Raw genomic sequence first — 25,558 nt, forward strand, 5'->3', positions numbered from 1 at the left:
AGGATCGTATAATATATAGCCAGGTACGGGCCAGGTTGTCGCCGTGGACGGGTCACGACCACGAGCCATTACTCATCGACCGCCTTTGATTCCACCTGGTGGAGAGAGAGCACAGAAGTTGATCTCGACGATTCGTTCGAATTTTTTATCGATACTCTGTGCGCGCACCTCGTCGAGGAAGGAAGAAGTCTGGATGGGTCGCCGAATGCCAAGCATATTCGTCGTAGAGCGCCATAGAGCGGCGGGTTTTTCATGAGGAGTCAGGGGTCTTGGACGAAAGAGTATGGCCTGGAGGCTTAGAAATTCGATAGTACGGGCAATGTGACCGTGAATGCTATCCATCGGGTACGCATTTTTAGAAGACGTCCCCCGCGTCGTTTCGTTGGTGCACACGTAGCAGCCGGCCATTTATTATCGCCTCGCGAGAGAGAGAAGGTGGAAGAGGTCGTGCCTTCTATACACATGTGTGTACACAGCGTGGAAGGAGCCGCGGCTCGAGGAATTTCCGGTGGATAGAGGCACCTTCGTGAAGGCATTGCCGCCGTCTACGGAGCGAAGAGGCGGCGGGGAGAGGGCGTGGTCGTGAGAACCAGGATCTTTTGTCTGGTCCATGGTTCAACCGAGACGCGGTGTAATCGCGGTGGTGCTCAACCTGGGCCCCCGAAGGAAAAATATCGCTTCGCGGTAGAATATAAATATTAGAACGCTTGATATTCGTAATTTTCAATGTTTTATTCGATATCTTCATCGGTCGCTCGTTGAAACATAAAGTAACGTGAAGACTCTTGTCCCATTTTTATCAATTTCTCTCTTCTTTTCTGGAACGACACGTATTTGTAGAAGCACTCGACGATGCGCGTAGATCGGATGGAGATGCGCGAAGAAGTTACATTATGAATTTTGCCAAAAATCGGGCGGAGGTTCTGAAATCTTCACTGGTACGAACGTGTCAGTTTGGGGGTCGTAATCTTCGCAAGCAGTCATGGTACAGATGGAACGTCCATTATCGGCACAGGTGCACGTGTTGCAACCGTCGAAGAAACTTTTACCCGGTACGCACATCGGTTTCTGGATCGCTTCGTCCCAGAAATTATACAAATTATGAAATTATATAAACGTGAACGAAAAAGTCTGTTAAATATCTTCGCGGTGGAAAAGAACTTACCGAGATCGATCGCAATGGCGTACAGGAACAAGAACGATTTAAGGAACATCTCTCTCGCTGTCTCTTTAACTCGCTACCTTTTTCCACTGTCACCTAGACCGTCATCCTCGGCCTTTATGTACCCTCGTGGTCGTCGACGTTACCACATCGACCTTTCCCCACTTTCTTCAAACTTGTTTATCGATCGTTCGATAATTTACATAGAATTCCCTCCACTTTGAGGCCGCTTAATATATATCGCTTTGGCGTACAATTTCTACACGCTTGTTAAAAAGGCGTCTATAAATAACACGTTTAGAGATTTCCATTAGAAATCCTGTTTCCTGTCCTGGCGATCGAAGGCCAGGTATCGAAACCATACGCTTAATACGTTTCCTCGGGCAAAAAAACTTTCTCAATTTTTCTCCTCTTATTGAAACGAAAATTTCCACGCGACATTCGACTCGACCCCGATGAAACGATTTTCTAAACGTTACTCGAAGCGATCCCTTAGAGGAAGAGCGCACAGTCCGTTTTATATTCGAACACGTTTCGCGCATTACGGGGTTCCATTGTCGTTTTACGAAATCCCGCGCGATCCACCGATACAAAAGGGCAGAAATGGCTATGGTATACGATAGAAACGGTACACACACACGTATATATATGGTAGAGCGGCGCTATAATAATAATTGTTTCAACGAGTGCGCGCCACGGTCGTAGAGACGTGGACCGGCGCGGTCTATCCATCATTCTAACACCACGGCATTATGCGCAGCCATCGAGATATCTTTACGGCGGCGGATACTGGCACTCTGGATGTGGGAAATGCCAATTCATTGATTACTGTAATTTCTACCATTCCAAAGCATAAATCGTTCCTACCTCGTTCGGATCTCGAGCCACACTCTGCTCCTCCGAGTGTTGGAATTTGTCTCGTATGAATAACCCATTGTATCCGAAAGGTCGCCGCGAAACGGGGTTATCAGAGGCGCCGTCGTACTTTTCCTCGATAATCTCGAACCTCGTACCGCTTCACGATACGCGTGATCGTCGGTGCTCGTCGATCGAAACCAGGGAGAGAGAGAGAGAGAGAGAGAGAGAGAGAGAGAAAGAGACGATTCGAATTTGGAAAATCATGGATTTTCCAATTTTGACAATGCGAAAATGTTCATCGTTGCGTTCACCTGCGTGCGATCACGATGAATATTCCCCTCCCAAAAAAACGAAGCCGAGCTAACCATGATTGATGATTCTCACGGCTCGAATACGGTACGAATTTGCATCGAATTTATATCGTGCCGCTCGCAAACTGTATAATGGAGTAATAGCGGTCCGCGGCTACCGATATCGTGTATCTTCATACACACACACACACGCGCCACGAACATTGAGGTAAGAGAAGGCGAAATATGTATTACGAGGATGCGGTAAATGCATCCCTTCGTAATAACGCTTTCACGATCCAATGATTGACGCCAAACATTCTGGCTACATCCCTCCTCCCCAATCGTTGCTAATAAATACTTAATCCTTCGATTATTATCCAAAAGTGTAATACGTTACGTTCCCGGGATAAAATTTCGCCTCTTGAAGCGAATATTTTATTTAGATTTTAGTGGCGTGACTGTTGATAGACAATAAGAGTGTTTCACCTCGCGTATTAATTAAGACGTATTAGCCTGAGCGGATAACGTAGCCGGTTCCGCGTGTCGAGGGGTAATACGCGTGTAGTTTATTCGCGAAATGAACGAGAAATCCTTCGAGTACCCGTGATTAACAATGCATTTATGCATCGCTGTTTCGAGAGATACGATCATATTTCCGAGCATGATCCCGTGATTTCGACGATCGAACACGGTTTTTTTTAATTAAATTTGTTCTTTTACCTCGGTGAGATTTCGACCCATTCTTCTTCCACCGGCAATTTGCCACAATTATCGGAATCGCGGTGATTATCCACCAGATTGGATCTTTATTGTCCTCTCTTTTTTCCCTTCTTCGAAATAAAGACACGTTTAGTTACCACGTTTAATTTTTCTTCTTTTTTTTTTTCCTCCAACACTGTTATTTTATAAACTCGAAAGCCATACTTTTCTCGAGATTCAATGATACGGAGCAGCAGTTTCCAACGGTAGCAACGTTTTCTCGAAATTTCTCATCGAAATTAAAATCCCAATTCCCAACGAGGAGGCGCGTTCGCAAATGTCCGCCACTTGGATATCTGGCCGATTATTCGATCCCCTTCTGAAACCGGCTCCTCCTCGAGAGTAATCCCAGCAGTAGCTCGTTTAATGGTGGCCCGTTGATGAATCGCCGCGGTTAATCGAAGCTTATTCGTCCCCCTCCCCGTGTACGTGTTATATTTTATTAAACCGCGATAACGGCGTTAAATAATGAATGGCTCGTAATGACCGCGATTAAATTGAATCGCGCGGCACCGGGTATTATTAACATTCGCCGCTGTATTTCTTGCACTGCTAACGAGCGTTGTTATTTGCAAGAAGCGGTACCACACCGCGGGAGTAGCTCCGAGGGAGCATTAGGCGGACACCATGCAGAGTTGACAGCGTCCTACCACCACTTGCTATTCCTTCTTCCCTCACGTTTTCTTCCTCCAACACCGATGCTCGATTACACCGACGTGCATTATACCTTTCTCAACGTACGCTCGATCGGGATAAAAATTGTATGGAATTAGTTCGAGAGCGAGTGAATAGGAACTGGATGGAAATTTAAGATGCGATGATACACATCCGTGTTGGACGAGGTTGTTGTTTAGGTAAATTTCGATTCTTTGAGGTAAGAGAGAGAGAGAGAAGGAGGGGAGAGAGATTAGACTAAGCGAGTAAAAATCGAGGCATACGAGGTTGGAACAATCGCGCGATCTCTCTCAGGGTTCGTGAAGCATTCATCATTCGCAGGTGACGCGTGGAAAGTTTATTCATCTCGAGGGTAAGGTTCATTCATCTTTGCAGCACTTGTCGCCCGTATAATTGCGTATCAAGGAACTGTCTCGAGTCTCTGATAATTGCCAAAGATACATCCGACCGAGTTTCTTAATCACCCCTCTAGGAGGAGATCCTCCGACGATAATGAAGAGGCTCTCGCGTTTCGAGGCGAAATATCGTTGTCCACGGTGTCGTTCTCATTGGAAAGAATCCTGGTGAAATATCGATTTTACGTCGTGTATTTCGCCTCTGCTCGCGAGCAGGAGACTTCCTCGTAGCTTTGTAAATAATAACAGACTCGCGTGTGAAACGTCGAAGGTAAACATGTCGAACGAAGACTTTCTGTTCTAACTTACTTTCTTGTTTTCCTTTCTTCCCGCCTCGTCGAAGAATTTTATTATTACGTCATCGTTCGTCAAAATCGGAGGGAAAGAAAGGGTAATGGCTCGTCGTTTCAAACGATGTATAAATTCTTTTAAGAAACAAGTTCCAGGTAACGTCGATTAAAGAGGGACTTTGTCAAAAAGACGTCGTAAAAATCTTGTTGTATCTTGTGAATAAAAGGCAGGGGAACAATGGGGACACATTCGGTTGATGGACTCGAAACGTTTTCACGAATTAAAGCGTCTAATTTCTTCCATTACTGAAACGATACGCCAACCGAGAGAAAGAGAGAGAAAGAGAAAGAATCGTAAATGTCACGACGATTTTCTCGTAAACTCGTTAAGAATAATTCCTCGTTAAAAGTATATTCTCTCTTTCACGTTCAAATATTAAGCTATAACTCTTAAGTGTTGTGGAAAGAGGGCATTATACGGTTAAGACTATCGCGAAATCACATCAAAAACCACGTTTAATTGCCCCGTGTCCTTTTTAATTAACGTTTATCGTTGACCCATTTGCCGGTTCAACAAACCGTATCCGAATATAATTCTTCTTTCCCCCGCAATCGATAATTTTCACTTTAATATACGACATTAATTTAAACCTACCATTTCTCACGAGATCACGACCTTCTCTCTCTCTCTCTCTTTCTCTTTCTCTCCCTCTCTTCACCACCACGGATTAGATCGCGTTTCGCAATTCAAAGATTTCGATTCACAGATGTTGATTCTTTCGATGTTTTACGTAAACCGTGCAATTTCCAATTGACGTTAAAGCTTGGCTATTAAACTTGGAAAAAGACAGAGAGATCCAAAGCGAGAGAGAGAGAGAGAGAGAGATGTTCCCCTTCAGTTTAGTTGCCCAAAGAAGCAACGAAAATAACGATAGAAAAGAAAAAAAGAAATCAACACGCATCGCGTTGGCTTAATATAACGAGAGGATTTATACTCGGCGCGACATCAGAGTGACGTTACAAATGAGTGGCTAAGTTTGCTGTTGCGGTTAATTAATGGACCCGGACGGTATAACGCGGCGTTAATCTATGGTGCAATAAACGTAACGCTGACCAACGTAAAAATCCAATCAAAATGCATTAATAACAGGAGAATTAATGCCTTCTCGGCGGCGGTGGCTTGCACACCGGCCCGATATCGCGTGCATATTCACGTCCCGTCGCGTGTACGTGTTCGTGCCGCTCGTAAATGGACTAATTACTCGCAATTACGCAACGGCCGAGCAACGCTGGTTTTTCTTTTTCTTTTTCTCTTCTTTTCTTTTCTTTTTTTTTTTTTTCCATTTTACCAGCCATTAGTTCCTCGTATTCCCACCGAATTACATAATAATATTCAAGCGATGGGCGTTGAAACGTTAAAACGACCGATTTAGATATCTAGCATCATGTAGGATAACAGTTTCGAACGATCGGGCCGCTTGTCGCGTTGTTAAGAATCGCGTTCCACGCCACTTTCAGATTAGCCACGTGGGGCAATAACTCTGGGGAAAGTGCGGCCTGCCTTAACGTCCACGCGTGTAATCGAAATCCATCTTTTATACCCGCTCGATAAAAGAAAAAGAATTATCTGCTTCGTGCAATTATATCCTAACTTAACCTCCTCCTCATCATCATCTTGGCGATCTTTGAACGATTCTCTGTCCGATCGATCCATCCATCCACGTTCCAGATTTATGCAACGTGTCTCTTATTCGAGAAACCCGGGTAGACCCATCGAAAAAACAAAGACGAAGATAGGACTCGGTGATAGATCGAGTCGCAAGTAACGCGGGCGGAATATGTCGATCAAACGCGTGGTTTCCACACGTCGATGGACTCTCTGAAATCGCCCATTGTCGACTCGCGCTGCTTAATAGGATCGCCAATCGTATCCACGATCGACCATCGTTCGATTTCCCCTCGACTCGTCTTCGTCCCCTCTCGGCAACTGAACTTGATGGCGATTGCGTAATCGAGTTGTGACCAGGCCACGTTTCCACATCCAGACGTCTGGCTACGTTTTCAGCCCTCTTACTCTCGTTTTCTTTCTCCTTTCTCCTCCAGGCCGTTCCCACCTTCCGAGAACACGCTCGTATCCCCGCTTGTCTCCTTCTCCTCGCTCCTTTTCTTCGGCAAATCGTGCACAACACCGGACCGAGAAATACGCTCGGTGACTTGCATACAATAGACGAGAGTGATGGGCAGTTTTCTGAGCGATCCAGAGTCGTTGCAACGCGCGACAGCTGTCACGACGGTTCTTACCGAAAGAGGGAGAGGAGGGGCGCGGCTCGATAAGAGTCGAGAGAACGAACCCACGAACGATCGTAGCTGAATCGTAGGAAACGTACCTCGTATCGAATACATTTGACGATATCGTCTCGTATGGTGAAGATGTTTATAGCCAATCGTCGAACGAGTATTACACTTCGAACGGCGCTGCTTTTAGAAACAATCGTCCGATCGTCACGGTAGGTGTTCACTGCGCGACTGGTGTCCTCCTCTTCTCGTGCACGAGCGAGCGTAAATGCGCGAAAAATCGAGAGTTCGAACCCCCCCTCGTCTTCCTCTTCCATCTCTCGACACAATTTTGAAGTTTAACCGAGAAATAAAATTGTTTATCGACGCGAACATCGGATACGTCGATAAACAGACGATACTTTGTTTCGAAGCGAAGCCCGGGAAGAGTCATTAGAAGCCGGTCAGGTGCGTAAAGAGAGACTGGCAGCAAATGGCCGGTGTCGCTTTTCAATTGTACTCGTTGGATCGTATAAATTTTGAAAAGGCACACGCGGGATATCTCTAGAAATTGACCAAGGACTCGGGACTTTCGTTCCTTGGTGAAGAAAATGAGCGGGCAACCGCTATGGAGATTATGAAAGTGATCGGGCGTACGTGTGCACACGCAGTAAATCTAAAGGGAATCCAGCACGAGGTTTTATGTTTCACCGCGTTCAACGCTTCTCCGTTGCATTTGAGCGCGAATTACGCAATAATGCGGAACAATTCTGGTTTTTTTTTTTTTTTCTTTTCACGCGTTTGTCACCCTCTGTACAGAGAGCATTCGTTTCTCCTTATCGATTTGTTTCAATTCGATCGCACGATAAAATTGTCGGAGAGTAGGCGAATTTTTATGTAGCGAACACAATGAAACAAAAAAATATGTTAAATTATGCCTTTGTATTAAAACAACAACTTATTGCATTCAAAATCAAAAATTACTCTTTCCTTTCCTACGCGACGATATCTCAGAAATCGGAAGTCAGAATCGAAATGAACCAAAAAAGAGCAAAGTTCTGCATTTGTAATGATCGTTATAACACGATTAGATCAAATTTTAAGACACATTGCGCAATTAATTAATTTACATACGACGAACATTCGCTTGTACAAGACAATACTCGTTACTACTCGTTGCATAACGATAACGACAGATTAACCTCCCTACGAAGTTATGTCATACTCATCTTATCAAAAATCTGAAGGCAGATCAGAACGCCTTGCTTTTTATATCTTTAAACTCGATCTCACGACTCCTACTTCTTAGCCTTAGTTTCTCAATTCAACGAGCCGTGCGATAATTTCCCCTCTACTACTAAGTTTCACTGATCTGTTGCAGGCGAGAAACCGTATCAGTGCACATGGGAGGGTTGCACGTGGAAATTCGCACGTTCCGACGAATTAACGCGGCACTATCGCAAGCATACGGGCCAGAAGCCGTTCAAGTGCCATCTTTGCCAACGATCGTTCTCGCGGAGCGACCACTTATCGCTTCACATGAAAAGGCACTGATAAAAAAGAAGGACCGTCTTAGCCCATGGAAGGAGAAGAAAAAAAAAAAAGTGGAACGAGGGAAATGGAAAGAAGGAGAAAAGAGACCGCCTCGTCCCGGGAATTTGGGGACCTCGTTTATTATTATTATTATTAGTGATCATGGACGACGACGACGACGACGACGACGACGAAGATGATGATGATTCTTTTATTTTTTTTTTCTTTTTTTTTTTCCTTTTTACATTCGGGACCTGAAACAGCCTCCACGTTGTTACTCGAGTCACGTTGCATCGTGAAGAGTTCGGAGGCGGAAACTAGGAGAAAAAAAAAAAAATGAAGAAGCAAACGAAATCGTTCATTAGATTTACGAGTTTAATCTAATGGAGGTGTCATTGCGGATTATCGGCGTATAATCGCGCAAGCCTGCTAGCAATCGTGAAACGTTGTGAATTTATTTCCTTTTTTATTTTGTTCTTGTTGAATATCGCCTGCCCCCTTACGGGGAGGGGAACGAATTTCTGTTTTCAATTTTCATTATTTAATGAGCGAAGCTTGTGTGTAGCGTGTAAGAATTGTTGATATTTAAAGATATTTGATTTAAAATTTATTTATTCTTCGTGGTGCGGTGGTTTATTTTAAGGAATCCTACGAATGGATCGTAAGGAAGCATAGCTTCGACGATGAAAAATGAATTTTGCATAGAGAAGAGAGAAGATCGATTGCTATGGGTTTCCCGCAAGAAGCAAGCACGCGGTAACGCGTGATTTTTGTTTTCTTTTTTTTTTTTTCTTATTTTTTAGCAAATTTATACTTCTCGTTCGTATTTTCCAGTTTGTTTTCATTTTTTTCTTTTTTTTTTTTTTTTTTTTTTTTCTCGTACGGTTAAATAAGGCCAGCTCAACTAGTCTAGAGCACCATATGTATCGTATATTGCGAAAAAAAAAAATAGAGCCAGTAAAGGGGGAAAATGAAGTAAATATCGTTATAAGGTAATTAAACGGTAAAAATAAGTAAAAGAGAATATCGAACTCCGGTGACGGAGCTTGGGACTTAGCATGCTCAGTTAAATAAACTACAAATCGTGATCGTTAAACATTTTTTAATGCATTCAGATAGCGATTTATCAGATTATGCACAAAGAATTTCGCGTTTAGGGACGGACAATCATCGACGTTTTCAATTCTCAAAGAAAACGAGGGAATTCGAACGCTCTGAAAGCCAGTATTACGTGTGCATTAAGCAATACAATTGTGTATGCTTATCCGACCGCATTGCGATGCTTTTTCCACGTGTCTTTCTTTCGTTTCAATCGTGCTAATCATTCTTCGATCGTACCGATTTAAGCGAAAACGGTACATCGTTTCGCCGTATACACACACACACACACACACACACACACACACACATACACGTACAAGGTGCCAAAGTAGAAGGTGCAAACTTATAGATGCGAGTCAAGACGCCCAATTACGCTCAATTATTATTAAACGAAGAAATAAGAAGAGGAGGAGGAGGAGGAAGAGGAGAAAAGAGCAGATCGAAGAATTATTTTTTAAACGCTTTTGCATCGTTGTCAAATATACGTGTGCCACGTGTGTCATGGCGAAAATGAAAAAAAACGAGCTTCGTTTCCGCACATTTTATTTTGGCATCTGTTCCGAACGAAACGAGATAACTCAAGGGATACACATATATTTTGGAGACCAACCGAAAAAAGAACGCGAACTCTGTGCTCGAGGAGAATAAAAATCGAGGAGAGAAGAATTTCTATTTAAAAAAAAAAAAAAAAAAAAAAACGCACGTTCCTCGTGGATTTGGAAAAACAAATAGATAAATAGAAACGAGAGGATCGTACAATTGATGATGCATCTCGAGTCTCATCAAATGCGTCAAGTGCATAAGCGAAAGTTGTTGATGAAAAATTCTATACACACACACACACACACACACACATATATATTGTATCGAAACATATCGTACGAAGGCATCGACTCTGTGCGTCGTAAGTAAAACCGGGCTACTATGTCACGTGACACGTTCTCAAACGAAGCTACTTGTGTGGGAAGAAAAAAGCAAATGGAAAATGTGATTTCTACAGAGACGCTTTGTTACGATAAAAATATTGTAAGATATAGGAGAATGGCTATCTATTCTTTTTCTTTTTTCCTACGAAGAAGCTACGTTTAGAGGAAGTTTCCCGTGGCCTTCGCCAGACGTATCGCGCGAGAATCGGATAACTCGAAGAGCTTGTAAATAATTTAGAAACCTTGAGTAACGCGACGTCTCCCTACGTACAGCACACATGTAGCATTCCCCAGTTTTCTTCGAACTTCTATCTCCTTTTCGTTTAATATTTCTCTCTCTCTCTCTCTCTCTCTCTTTCTTTCTCTCTTTTTCTCCCTCTATCTATCTCTCTATCTTTCTCTCTCCCTCTCCCTCCCTCTCTCTCTCTCTCTCTCTCTCTCTCTCTACCTTTCGCCACTGCGGCAACAACGCGGTTAAAGATAGACATACATATAACTATTTCGAAGCTAGTTAAAAAAAAAAAGAAAAAAAAAAATTATGGAACAAGATGCCAGTATATGCTAGAGCCAGTTTATAATCGTTAAAAAGATGAAGAAAGGAACCTCTACGTGTTAAGATTAGTGCGAAGATTGATAAATTAATACTTGTTACGTGTTGTATTTTGATAGGGAATAGTGCCTTTTAACGTTAAGGAAGAGAATATTGCGTTAGGCCTTAAGTATACTGTTAGTGCCTTAAGTCACGCGAATCTTCGTGCTTGTATACACATTTCATAACGCGACCATTTCGAATCCTCCCGCGGAGGACCAGTGAGATAACACGTACATATTATAATATATCAAGCGTTTCTATTATACTCGATCGAGAGATCCTCCCGTTCGAAACGAAAAATTATTGCCAATCATTTCATCCAGATCCTTGCTTTCATCCCCCTACTCTTACGCTGTTTTCGCCTCGTCTTCGTCTTACTTTTCGACACCCGCGACATTTGTTAAAATTCCGGAATCGCAAAGGGATCGCGGTGGAAAACGGGCCACGATACGATCGAACGGGCCACGTTTGTGCATTCTTCACTTTTTCTCAAAAAATCTCGAACCACCCTTGTCACGTGGATTATTTATCAAAATAGCTCGAGTCACCACTTACGTTAAATTTTTTGCAATTTTCCCGTTGTATCGTGGCCCGCTACTAACACTTGGAACAGCAGGCCCGACCACGCCCCCCGTTATTCACCGTATGAATAATTTTCGCGCGATCGTCATTGCGAAATTCAATCCGAAAATGAACGAGGTGCCACCCAGGATGCCACTCCACGATCTTGATGACTGATACCGTTGTACCTTTCCTGTAAGGGATTTCTTCAGCGGTGTGCAGCCGTCAGTAATCTGAGCGGAGAGCGCGCCCGATGAGAAATGCATACTGACGTCATGCCGACACCCTCTTTGATCATTATCATTTTTTTTCACCGCGAGCTCGTGCCGGATCGTACCTACGCTTCTCAACGAGATACATTTCTACTTCAACTTCGTCCCGTTACGGCATCCTCCATCTCCGCCTCGAGAACGATTCATTTCGGCTAATTGTCGACACTGGATGATAAAACGATATTGTTCCCGGTTAACATTTTGGCCGAGAGGCGTTTCTCTCTCTCTCGTTTCATCCTTTACGAGGGCACCTCGTCGAGCCTTTCGTCGGAATTTCGTCCCGGGCAAATTCGCGTAGGTTTCTTCCTTTTTCTTTTCCTTTTCCTTTTTCGAAGCTCAATCACATTCCAACGCCTCGGGCGAGAGATTTTTCTCAAGGCTGACGACGATTATTCCAAAAAAAAAAAAAAAAAAACGAGCGCACACACATTCCCAAAGGCGCGAAGATAGAAAAAAGGAGCAATTGTTTTTCTTTTTTTTTTTTCGTAAAGAAACAATTTTCTCAAGTGATTTCCATCCGGAAAACCGGGTAAAAAGGAGTTGGACGCGACCGATTTTCTAGAAAGGCCCCGTCTAGAGAAATTAGCATTTCAAGTGCCTTAAGAGACGTCAACTGACGTCAGGCTACGAGCTACGGTTGAAGCCACTTTTCGCGATCGAACGAACCGTTCTTCGTTCACACACTTGATGAAAAGAGGGGCAGAGGAGGAGAAGATGGGTTGATGAAAAATTCGATATTATTTGTGTTTAACCAACGAATGAATTTCAAAGATGGGAGAAAAGTTCGTCGAATTTTTCTCTCGAGATACGATCGCGTATTTCGATGCGTATTATTCGTCTTTCGACAAATGTCTTTCAAAAAAAGGAAAAAGAAAAAAAAAATTCCAACCCCTCCAACGTCGATCGTTTGACGGGTGTCGACGTACCTGAATTCGTTGTTAGATTTCTTGATTTCATCATGTTCACTGTGCGCTTACACGGCTGTCGTGAAAAAATTCCAACGAGGCATATATTAACAATTTAAGAGGTGCTCTTAACTTAGCGCGTTCGGGGTGATGTTTAATGGGAGAGTTCGCGCGGAGAGATCCGACTGTGCGAGCCATAACATTCGACGAAAACGTGTCTGATGAAAAAGGAGGAGGGGAGGGGGGAGGGATGGGAGCAAAGAAAGAAAAAAAAAAAAAATAAAATAAAATCACGATGTATCGAGGGTTTTCGAAACGACGTAGCTGACAGGTCAGTCCGTCAAACTAGCGATGATTTTCCATTCTTCGCTTCTTCAAGGGCCAGTAAAAACGATACTACACACACAACGCACACACGCATACACATGCATCATACGATCTAACCACTAACACGCGTACCTTATCAACCAACCAACACGTATAAATTGCATTCTTAATCTGCGATCATGCGCGGTGCTCAATCTTTCTTGGTGCTTTCGTACGTTGAATTTGACGTGCGTATATTATACATCAACGTGGACAATACGAGGTCGATTCTTAAAGATCCATTACGCGAGAGCGTAAAAGGTAGGCAAGAGGTAGGTGTGCGCACGTGTTTGCGTCTAGGAGATGTCGAGCCACATCAGAAACGAAAAGCAATACCGAGTAATATATATATATATATATATTTACTACGCGTAGAATTAAGATTATATTCTATTATTTTCTCTTTTCTTTTTTTTTTTTCTTTTTTTTCCAAACGCGATCACTTTCGAAAAACTCAGGAAGAATGGCTGCTATCGAGGAACACAGTCTGATTGGCCGATTCTTTTATTTCCAATTATTACGAAAAAAAAAAAAAAAAAATTATATTATGTGGTCCAGCGATCAAAGAATTAAATGAATCGAAAGAAAAAAAAAAAAAAAAAAACAGGGCGGTGATTATCGAAATCGGATACGAAAATTCTCGCGAAGATGAAGAGCAAGAGAAAAGAAAAAACGGAACTACTAGATCGTAAGGGATATTAGATATTAGCCGAATAACAATACTACTTGTACATAGCACCGTAAAATTATCCGTTGATCATCACCGACAGAAAAGAAAAAGAAGAAGAAGAGGAAGAAGAAAGGAGGAACGGATCATCGTAGCATAATTTCTCTCGCAATAATGTAATCAATGGGGGCCAGTAATTCTCTCTCGGATCTCGCACGGTGTTATACACTGCGAGGCGCGTGGCGTGCCCTTTATCTCACCGAATTTTTGGCGCAGTCGCGTACATATATTCGAATACGAGAAACACATATACACGAAAAAAAAAAAAAATAAATAAATAAAAAGAAGAAGAAAAAAAAACACGTGTAAAAACAGTTTCGTCGCGTTCGAAAACGTTTCTCCGATAAATGGAGAAGAACGATCGAACATGGCGCGGAAACACTCATTCAGGTTCCTAGGACAGGTGTAGCCACGATCGCATCGAATGGATAACATAGAAATAAAACGTCGATCGGGACGTTGTTGATGGACGTGTTTCCATTTGGTGGACGATCGGCGGATACACTCGCGAAACGATCGACTGTCGTCGAAGTTCAGAAGATTTAAGGGACGGTTGTTGTTTCTTTTTTTCTCTCTCTCTCTCTCTCTCTCTCTCTCTCTCTCTCTCTCTCTCCTTTAACAGTCGCGCGCCACCAACTATTATTTTGTAAGGATCGTTAAGTGTATACCTATGTCGCGTAGGGTTGCATAGGATCAATAATATATATTATACTACGAATCACACTGTATAAACGAAGGCATTACTATAACTTTGTACTTTCTAATTATACATTATACCGCGTCGCTTGAGGACGGTCGTTATTCGTACCGCGCACGTCGGCAGGGGAGGTTCGTTAGTGCATTAAAAGAAAAAAAAAATATATATATATATATTATATATATATAAATAAAAAAATCTATATATATATACATATATAGATGAATATAGATATATATTGTAAATGTGGTTGTAATCTTATTACTGTTATATCGATATATCGATGTCCTTGATTTGGATAATTTATTTATTGCGATGTGAATCGAAACGAAGAGCGTGTAATTATTGTATACCGCGGAGAAGAGAAAATGAAAAATGAGGATACATGATTATTATCGAATTAAAATAGGGAAATATTATTAATAATATACGCACGAAATTATATATTTATATAACGTTATCGACGCGAGGGCACGCGTATAAATGACACGCGGGTCAGCTCGCGTGAAAGTCCTAAAAAAAAAGAAAAAAAAAAGAAAAAAAAAATGTAAAATCACGTTCGAAATACGAACGAAATACGGTTGAGCGGTTATTTAAATAACTATCGTACTTTGCGATTCCTACTGTGGAAGTAAAAAAAAAAAAAAAAAAAAAAAAAGGAAAAAAAGAAAAAAAGGAAAAAAAGGAAAAAAAATAAATAAAAAGTAAAAAATAGAGATTGTTGTATCGTAAAAGGGCGAACAGTGGCCCTCGTACGTGTCGGTTTAATAAATTATATATCGTCGACTCGCGAGCACGCACACACAAGGTGTCACGTGCGTCCTGTGCGGTACAATATCGCGCCTGTCGATAATTTTATTATCGAAATGATGGTTACATATTTTAGATAATCCTATTATCATTATCATTATTACGATTCTTATTATAATTGCTACTATTACTATTATTATTGTATTTGGCAGGGTTACGACATTAAAATCGTAAAAAAAAAAAAAAAAAAAAAAAAAAAGAAACTTTCTGTTCACTACCTATCCCAAAACCTATCCTTTATCAGCGAAATTAAAAATTAGCAATCGACACGAGATCCCTGCGACATCTCTCACCGAGGATGTAACCAACCCGTATAAACGCATCTGCATCCTCGTTAACGTTCTACTCCCCCCTCCCCCCTCCCCTCCCCCCCGTTACACGTATAGTTGGACGTTCGTGGCACGATAAATAAAGCCGCAAACCTGGCTAAGTCTGGTGGATGTTTTGTGACAAGCGGCCAGTCACAATACGATCATTAGGCTATTTTCCAGAGTATAGCGCCCTAAGACGCAATATCTCTGCCGAGGCCGCGTATTTGTCCCGTCTGGCAACAAGATTTCTGCACGCTGGTATTCCACTAAGTTGTAGGTAGTCTCCGTACTAGGTAAGTACAAATCCTACCGTATACCTCCGGGAGAATTTGTAGTCCGAACGGCGGCTATAACCGAGGCCATAACTTAACCGGAATACCAGTCCCCGCCGGAATTCCCTCTCGAGTCGGCGCAATTGTGGATATCAACGACGACGCGACAGTCCTTTCGCGTTGACGCTCAACCGTCTAGAAAACGACCGTTTCCCTTTGTCAACGAGATCGAGTCGATCCCCGATCGCACGCCTACTTTCCCATTCTTATTCTTCGACGAGCCACAATTTTCCCTTCCCCAACATTCGTCCGTGTTTTTGGAAAAATTCTAAATTTCAAACCGTAAAAATACGAGCGTCGAATTTCGTACAAAACGGGAGAGACTAGAAGTCTAGAACGAGAAGAACGGAGCGCCAAGTTCTCGGCCGAGGTCGAGAGAAGGAAAAAAGAGGAGGAGAAATAAAATCGCTTATGGTAGCAGGTATAAGAAACTCGTATTTGTCGCGATGGAATTCGCATACCGGCCACGTGTCTTCCGATTGATGGTATTGAATCGGTAGAAGAAGCTGGGGCGCCGAGTATTTGACAAAGGGGCAAGAAACGGGCGTATTACGATACGCGTGAATCAACGCGTAACTCGCGCAAACTTTTCGTCGCGATTTCCGTTTCCTCGAAACACACGGATCGTGGTCCGTCCGTTTGGGAAAACGGAATATCCGTGCCTCGTAAGGAAGGAAGGCTCCTCGGCGTAAGGAGAAGCAATCCCTGAATCCGAGCCGCCCTGAATCCACGGCCTATACATTCGCAACGTCCGATCGTCGTTTTTACCGCTCGCTCCGCTTCTAATGGGATCGAGTCTCCATAATTGAATTTACGAACGGCCCCCGTATACCCACGTCGTCCATTTTCCGCGAGGCCCCCGGTTGACGTCCACGTGACATTCGCATCGCATCTGGGGCCCCCTAACCGAGGCACGAACGTGGTTAATGCCGCCACTCGGATCCCCACTTCCACCCATCCGGAGTATATTTCGCCGACGCTAATGACGGTATAACTTACTAACCTTATACCCGTATTTCTATTAACCGTCCGTTAACTATCAACAAAACGGTTACAAATTGGCGTAACCGGCGGCGCAATAGCCGGGCGCCGAGAGAAGGAGGGCGAGAGAGGGGGGGGGGGGGGGGTCGGACGTCGCGCGAGTGAAATGTAAACGGTTCGTCGGTCGGATCGGACGTATCGGTAATTAAATTTACTAATGGAAATTATAGGGTATCGATGGGTAACGGATGCACGGTTGATATTACCGTTGCGCGCCGGGTAATTGGGCCGGCGACCGGCCAAACAAGAGAAACAGAAGAGGAGTTATCGGGTTGGAGGGTCGAGATCGTCTAGCAATTAGCAACACCCGATTCCACCGCTACGATACACTTTGCGTTCGTGATAACCGATGAATTAACCATGATCCATCGATCAACGTTTTACACAAAACATTACGTATTGTAACGAAACGTAATGGGATTGATCGATCGTGGCGGCCATTAACCATTAATTCATTCTTCCTTAATACGAACGTAATCTTTTCAATTTCAATCCCTTTTTCAGGGAATAAAAATACGGCTGTTCGATCGCGGATGATTCGGATAAATGCGTCTAGCTATTTCCACGCACGCGTCGTTTATCATCGGTATATTTTTTTTCACGATCGTTCGATAGCGTGGCGTAAAAGTCACGAGTCGCGAACGAATAAGGGTGTTGGAGTAGCACGCATAAAGCTAGCGTGATTACACCGTTATACACTGAGATATACGTTTGCGTATATAGTTGAACGTAACGAATAGGCCAGTGTGTCCGCGCTCGTTATTAATCGGCCAGGCTAGCTCGCGTGGATATATATTTGTCATCATTAGCGGGTGCGAATATATTTGTACGCGAGCGGTACAATTCGTGGCTTATAGAGTCGTTGCGTTCAGAAGACGTCCACACCGTTTATCGATCTTCGACAAATATGAATTGGCTTTTACTTTTTTTTTTTTTTTAGAACGACGAAACGAAAAATGGTTGGAATATCAAATATTCGGATAGAGAAACACATATATATATATATATCCGGAAAACAATTTTCTCGAGAAGAAAGTTTAACGATCGATCGGGCAAGACCTTTGCTCGAATGAATCTCACCGAGTGGTTTACAAATCGTTTAAGAGGCAAAAAGAGCGAGGAGAATAATTCCAATATTAGCTATAGTTTCAGCTCGAGCTACCATCGTTTCAGCGATGTGTGAACGAAACCGAGACATCTTTTTGCGGCATTGCGCGCGGTTATAAATCATGCCTCACGTGCACATTCGTGGCGAGCCTATTTGATTGCGTACGTATAAGGGATTGGATACTACACGGTCGCGATGCCGTTACCGAATGGTAAAAGTGACGATATAATTTTAGCCGGCCATTAGAAAGTGAATTACGAAAACGTCTGTAACTCGTGGAAGAGATTGGCGCTTGCCACAACAATTAGTACATTTAATTTTAAGCGTTTTGAGCGATCCTTGAGTCGATAAGTAAAAAAAAAAAAAAAAAAAAAAAAAAAAAAAAAAATGACGTGCACGATTACAGCTATTACTACCTTTATTACGAAAACTATAAGTCTCGCGTGTATTTTTCAGTCGTTTTGAGATTCGGTCGTACACATAACACACACACACACACACATACACACGAGACGAGTATCGAACTCTTAAACGGAGTTAAACTTCGTGAGAAACGATAAAATCGTGATTTCCTACGGGGTGCTTATAGTTCGATTACTCTCGTATTGTGGATAACCGACGAGAAGATATGAGAGAGAAAGAGAGAGAGAGAGAGAGAAAAAAAAGGAAACGGCTCGCGTTTCATAGCGTTGCGAAACGAATGTAACTAGAACGAGTGACAATTTTATCGTAATCGCGCCTTTTATTTCGCCATTTCAAACCGCACGCGGCCTATCGACCGTTTCTAAAACGATCGGTATAAACCGTTTCGTCTACTCAATAGCATACTAATACCCTTTATGGCGTCACCGTGATTCCATCTTGCATAGCCAAAGTCAATTACAGAGAAGTAACATTTTCACGGTTGAAAATCCCCCCTTTAACTTAACCGAACCGAAGCGAGAACAATTCCATCTTTTTATAAGATCTCGAACGAGGATTCTTCCCTCTAGCCAAGGCTGGGGAAAAAGAAGTTGATATTTCTTTCTCGAGGGGGGAGACGATCGTCGTCGGTAACTTCGTCGCCGTATTTGTAACATCGATAAAACGGCACCGGACTCGCAACTCAACCGGTAACGAGGCAACTTTGCGAAACAAAAGATCGTGAAGTACGCCAAGCGGGCATACGGAGAATTACGCTGCTGTATTTCTACGAAATTACGGTTGCAGGGGAGGAGAGGAGGGACGGAGCTAGGCCCATAACGCGTGTCATATCTGACCATCTTTACGAGGGAGCTCTGATCATTGGACGGGAGCGCAGCAAGAAACGGGCGACAAAGTTGGATATACCAATGAAAAGGAACGTTTCGAGCGACATGCTCGGCCGATGCGGGCCGACGAGTCTGTTACGGTAATCGGCGGATCGTCCGTAACGCTCCGTAAAGCGAGCGACGCGCGTTGAAGGGCTCGTTTTGATTAATTAAGCCGCGGATAAAACGTTGGTCGCCACGTTCGTTGAGATCATCGTCTCGTCATCGCGTATCGTTCCGGAAGATCTCTGGATCGAGAAAACGATCTCTTGCGAGGGGAAATCGATCGATTGCGAATAGGAATCGTGTGAGGAATTGTAGCAAATGAGAATTCAGAAACGAAGAAAGGTGTGTTCGAACGAGTTGTGGGAATGAAAATGTATATAAGGAAAATGACACGGGAGATAAGAGCGAGAGGATAACGAAAACTTAACGTAACCGTAAATTAATCACGGGATCATTACTCCACCGATATCTATCATCGATGAATCAAAAATCTTGCTATTTGTAATTACATCAACTGATTTAACCTATCTACGACCTTTAATCAGCAACGACCATCCATCATCGTTTCCATGGTAAAAGTGTCGAGACGTTCCATCCAAGAAACATCCGTTTAAAAGAATATCGAGGCAATCGATATTCTTCGATCGATGAATTTCTCGATCAAGATCTCTGTTTCTTCGCGAATAGTTGCGTGACGTTTCGATGACGCTCGATCGTGCCTGACGACAGGCAAATGAGTAATTTACTGCGCTCGATCATCCAAGCTTGTTCTCTTGCTCATTTTTTTTTTTTCACTTTTTCTTTCTTTCTTTCTTTCTTTTCTTTTCTTTTCTTTTCTTTTCTTTTTTCCCTTCTTCCGCATCAACCGCGTCCAGCTGTTCCTACGAATACCAAGAGACCTCTATCTCGAAACAACTTTTCAGGTTTAGGAGCGAGCTCGTGTCACGTTTCCCACGGCGGCGTTGTATACACGAGTTGCATACATACGCAAGAAACTCAACGCTATAAAACGTTCTTTACGCATTTCGCCTCTCAGACGAAAGGGAGCGTTCGTATTTTTCTATCGAGCCGCTCATGACCAGATTTATATTTATTTCGTCTGGACCAAGACGAAATATTCTCGTCTAAAAGATTTTAACGACCAAGCTGAACTTTCCTCGCGAACCGTCTCCTCTTTCTCTGTTTTGAAATGATTATATAACGTTTCCCTCGAGATGTTTGATGTATATCTATAAATACTCGTTTTTTGTTTTCTTCTTCTTCTTCTTCTTCTTCTTCTTTTCGACGAGAAGAAGCAGCGTCTATTTATGCAAATGAAAGAGAGGCTAGAAGAAAAAAATATTCTTGGCTTGGACGATGGTGCAATCGATTCGGTGTGGAAGAGTATCGAGAATGATAAGTAACACGGGGCGAGTTAACACGGTAGCCAAGGTTGCGATCGACGAATTCGATTGCGCAATTGATGTAGCCGGTCTCGGAAATCGGTTCACTGGCACTGGTAGAAAGGTGTATATACACGAGCGCTCGTGATTATTAGCTTTAGCCTTAACCAGTTACCCGACATAAGCGCACGACGCGAGATATATCAAGGTTGGAGGGAATTCGCGCTGCTTCCATGCGTTTCGCAAAACAGCGAGGGAATTTCACGGATTTCCTCGTTTCGAAAGAATGCGAACGTGGCAAGGCCGTTTAATAGATCGGTTTCCTATTCGACAAATATTTAGATATTTCCAACGAGCGAATCGTTTTTAAATTATACGCGGAAAAGAGTTGGAAAGAGACGTTTCTAAATTATACACGGGGGAAAAAAGAGGAAAGGAAAGGAAAGCAATTAAATAAAATTATTCGAGGCGCTATCAACGGATTAAGCGGGGGATTTACGCCAATTTCGCGTTAATCGCGGACGAATGTTGGAAAGTAACGGTGGAATATCGAAGGGATCGAACACACGAGTTTTACTACTAGCCGCGGGTAATTTACGCGCGCACCCGTCCAGACGAGAGTTTCGACATTGATGCGGCGCGCGGAGGAGACTACAGGAAAGATGGAAAATCAACGATGTGTAACTTTTATGGTATGTCCGAGGCACGATTGCAAAACTGCTTCGAGCGAGCCTCTCTGAGCGCGGATGAATCGTGTAAGAAGATGCGTTAAGGAGAGGGCAAAGGAACTTGGATTCCTTCGAATAGAATTTTGAAATTTTTAACGAGCGATTTGCTTCGACATATTAGAGATACCCTGTGTCGACTATCGAGGCTGATTTTATTTCCTCGACCGTGGCTCGTGTTCGAAGGGAACGTCGTAATTCATGGGTGAGTAAACGGTTGACAAATTTCGGTTAATATCTCGGTGGCTGGAAACGAGCGCGCGCCCTGCCTCTCCGCGATTAGCGAACAGCCAACTATTTAATAAAGGTTTTTCGAGGCGCAGTTTAGGCTTATTTCCCAATTGATGCACTTGACGGATGATGCGTATGCAGTTAAATCGGCCAATCTATAGCGTTACTCAACCTGTTTTTAACAAGATATTTCCGTATTGTCGCGTTAGCGCACGCACACAACGTACGTAAAAGCGTCTCGACCCGCCCCTGTCCAGTCATGTCAGCGCTAAATGAACCATCAGGGCCGCCATAAATCCTCGGACTATCAGATGAGCAGCCACGGACTTGCCTGTCCCGGATATAACGAGGGACCACCGCCCAGCGTAATGGAAGCACTCTCTGTCGACGCTCCAAAGATACCTTCGAGATTGGACCCAAGCCTCCTTGTCCCCGGTGGACGAACCATCCGATTCCATCTATAAGAGTTCCCTCTACCGACCAACTTCTCTAATTCCATCTAATAATCGACACGAAAATCATAAACTAAAAAATCACACACCTTTCTCAATAAACTGTCCGATAAAATTTCGTAAATCATTCCTCCTCCGTCTAATCCCTTAAAAAAATTATCCTTAAAATGCCAAGGTAAGTTCGATCAAAGTTGGGGGAACGATAATAGAGCGGCCGGGTATGCGTGCCACGATTTAATACGATCTCTGGCGAAAATCTAGGCAAGAAGCTTGGCCCAAGGCCGGACAAAGGCGGGGAACATTGTTAATTACACGCCCGTGCTCGTATCGATGCGGCTACCGTAGGAGTAACCCGGCCAACAGTAAAGATGGCATCGTGCACACTAACGAGTAACAAGTGGCGTGACGTTTCAGTTAGGCTTTACTTCGCGATGTGTGCGCAAGACTGAGAAGAAGATATCGGTATGCCACGACCAACCTATCTATCGTCTCACCTTCGGGCTCTAATTAACGCTGAGATTCATTATCGACACCTCGTTGCTCCGCCGACCACCGTCTTAATTTAAGTTAAGTTCAACGTTTCCTGTCGATTCGCCCCCACGTTTATCTCTTTATTAGGCGATAATTAGGATAAAGTGAATTTCAAGAAAAAGATCTCTCTTTCCGTCTCTCCGATTATTTTCGATGTTTGGAAATTCGTTCAAGATCGAAAGGAAAATAGGTGTTTCGGGGACAGTGTTAGAAAATGTGAATCAGTCTCCAGAGCATGTACTATCTGTACCATTATGCAAAACAGAAATTTGTTCGGGGCACGAGTAACAAATGGTCCTCGGTTCAAGCCATCATTTGTAAGGATACAACTTAGTTTGCATGTATGCATCTGCAGGCCGCATTAAGTTAGTTACGCTTAAATGCAAATTGACGCGTTAATCGATCTGTTCTGACTTCGGAACTCTGTGTATAATGAATCTCCGCACGAGATCGAGTCCGCCAAAAAATTATATTATCTCTCTGCGTCTCTTGGCGTATCTCAACTATCAAATATTTTTTTTTAAAAAGAAAAAAAAAAGAGAAAAAGAAAGAAAGCAATAATATAATTATTATTTATTATAATATTGCGGTATCAACTCTATTAATATCAAAATAATTTTTTAAAAATTCTGTTTTATTAATTTCCCTTTATTTTTTCGTATAAATTTCTCACGATTGGATCGTGTCAAGTACGCCACGATTAATGTTCGATCGTTCTTCTCATACCATTTAGACTACTATATTGTGTGCGAAATGATGAGAACCCTCCGAGCATCTATTCATGATTGTATGGCATAATAGTACCAGAAGGTATGTGTTCACCTGAGATCGATTCTGAATTCGTGCCCCGGGCTGATCGACGAACTCGTCACAGTACATTTGACTCGATCGTGACTGATATTCTAGCGGTAGTAACTTTCAATTCTCATATCTATTTACGAACAAAAGTCGAAACATCTTCTTTTGATTGCTCGGATCGAATTTGAACGGAATGCAATATACGGATGATGAATGAAACGAATCAGACTATAATTATTTACTAGATGTGATCGAAATTATTCCGAAACCGTTGCATCAAATGGTGACGAAGGTTAATGTTGATTAAGAATGATTATATGAGAAACCGTTTAAATCGATATTTGTGACATCGAATATAAAATAACGTTCTACGACATTTCTAACCTTAAATCTAATTAACTTGCTTACTTGTGGGGATATAATAAATACATGCAATCATTGTATTCGTCAAACATATTATATAATAAATATAATCAGTCATTCATAAATTCGAATTTTTAATCCTTATTGATATGACTGGAAATGAAGAAATAAAAATGCATGCGACTCACCATTAGATGCGGAGAATATTATTATAGATGCTTCTATCATCAATGTTACTAGTAATCACCAAATGTTATAGAAAAACTGTAAAAATGAAAAAGAAATTAGAAACTCAATGATTTATAAAGTATTAATAATTTAAAAGATTTTATTTCAAAAAAAATTTAAAAATGAAGTATAGAATATATAAAAATACTTACTTTTTTATTTATGAATGATTCATGATTTCTGGATTTTCTTGAGAAAAACACTGACTCTATTATTACCGAAAACGAATATTTTAAAAGGAAGAAAAAAAAATAAATAAATAAATAAACTATTAACGCGTTTAAATTATTATATATATATTTAATCGAACAATCACTGATTCTAATTTCGCGTGTCTCTAATTTTTACTATTATAATTGAACATATAATACAAGAGTTATATTTTAAAAAATATTAAAAATACTACTACGCAACAAACACTGATTTTAATGATCGCATTGCGCGCGATCACAACAATGCTGTGAAAATAAAATTATATTAGTAGAAGGAGAAAAAAAATTGAAAGAAAAATTAATAAATATTTTGTTTCGTATTTTTCTTCTTTTTCTTCTAATATTCATTTCTTTTTCTAAATATTCTATCATGAATACATCAATGCATACATATACTAACTAAAACTAAACGCACCTGTGTTTACAATTTCACGAAAATAACAATCAACAATGAAACTCGAATGACGATATTACAACCTTACAAAATATTTACTAAATATAAAAATTATTTCTAAAATTGAATCATTTATGCAATATCTGTATATGTATCAATGATATTTTTTACTAATCTAATTAAAAAGTAATGCCAATATGTACATATGTTTACCTTTATTAGAATTAGTTAAATGTTGGTAGCTCTGCATGAAAAATTATCGAATTCGTTGTTGAATATTGTTCGAAACGCCTTTATCCCTTCCCAATTTCTTTTTCTTATCAATTATACAATAATCTATACAAAAAAAAACTAAATTTAAAACAAATTATATTGCAGAAATTAATTCAAAAATTCGTACAAAATAAATAATTATATATACAAAATAAATTCAGAAGATTGCTTCGTATATTATAATCTATATTGTAATAAATTATTAAATAAATATATATTAATTAAATGAGAGTAATACCTATAAAGATTAGATGGAAAGATTAGAAATGAAAATATGACGTTGATAATCGAGATCATATATCTCAACAGGGTGACATCCTATCGCCATGATTTTCGACAGTAGAATGACTTCCCGCGTAATAATACGTCAAGCAGTTTTCTGATTGGCTGGCGTTGGATAACTTTTCTTCTACCTAAATCGCGCGGGAAAAGCAATATTTTATTAAGTAATATTCAATTTTTTTAAATAATAAAATATATTTATTAATGAAACAAGATTTATTGTTTTCTACATGTAGTATTGTAATAAATTATAATTATGCATAATTTTTATAAATAATAAAATATATATAAATAAATAATTAAATATTAGTAATCTATATTATATCATAATAATAATTATGAATATTATATCAAACAACGTAACTCAACAAAATATGAATTCAATTATTAATGAAATATCAAAC

General features: G+C 41.4%; 2 protein-coding genes across 5 annotated transcripts in view; one reads left to right on the plus strand and one right to left on the minus strand.

The window, feature by feature from the left end:
- Nucleotides 1–8,833, plus strand: part of LOC100871278 (uncharacterized) — a 208,305-nt gene extending 199,472 nt beyond the window's left edge. For 2 of the 3 annotated variants that reach the window (XM_086907432.1, XM_086907434.1), the window contains one exon: nt 8,088–8,833. In XM_086907432.1, coding sequence (XP_086763558.1) covers nt 8,088–8,260 — 173 coding nt within the window. In that variant the 3' untranslated portion in view covers nt 8,261–8,833. The remainder of the gene's footprint in view (nt 1–8,087) is intronic. The other variant, XM_086907433.1, reaches the window with a different exon arrangement.
- LOC105736557 (serine protease inhibitor 3) lies at nt 714–25,285 on the minus strand. Of its 2 annotated transcripts, XM_031919033.2 has the most exons (7): nt 25,111–25,285; nt 24,813–24,935; nt 24,146–24,201; nt 23,954–24,029; nt 1,166–1,444; nt 891–1,076; nt 714–818 (listed from the first exon to the last, which is right to left on the minus strand). In XM_031919033.2, the coding sequence occupies exons 5-6, from the start codon at nt 1,212–1,214 to the stop codon at nt 892–894; spliced, it is 234 nt and encodes a 77-aa protein (XP_031774893.2). In that variant the 5' UTR covers nt 1,215–1,444; nt 23,954–24,029; nt 24,146–24,201; nt 24,813–24,935; nt 25,111–25,285; the 3' UTR covers nt 714–818; nt 891. The 2 variants fall into 2 exon arrangements, with proteins under 2 accessions (XP_031774893.2, XP_086763561.1); XM_086907435.1 differs by having other exon boundaries at nt 714–1,076.
- Nucleotides 25,286–25,558: the final 273 nt, after the last annotated feature.

Source organism: Apis florea, unplaced genomic scaffold (assembly GCF_048593485.1).
Source record: "Apis florea isolate Af1SG1 unplaced genomic scaffold, ASM4859348v1 contig_2897_pilon, whole genome shotgun sequence".
NCBI classification, from domain to species: Eukaryota; Metazoa; Arthropoda; class Insecta; order Hymenoptera; family Apidae; genus Apis; species Apis florea.

Coding starts and splice junctions, on each gene's coding strand:
- LOC105736557 (XM_031919033.2), bottom strand. CDS start 1,214: ATGTTCCTTAAATCGTTCTTGTTCCTGTACGCCATTGCGATCGATCTC. Junction 1,077..1,165: donor CGCCATTGCGATCGATCTCG/GTAAGTTCTTTT, acceptor TCTGGGACGAAG/CGATCCAGAAACCGATGTGC.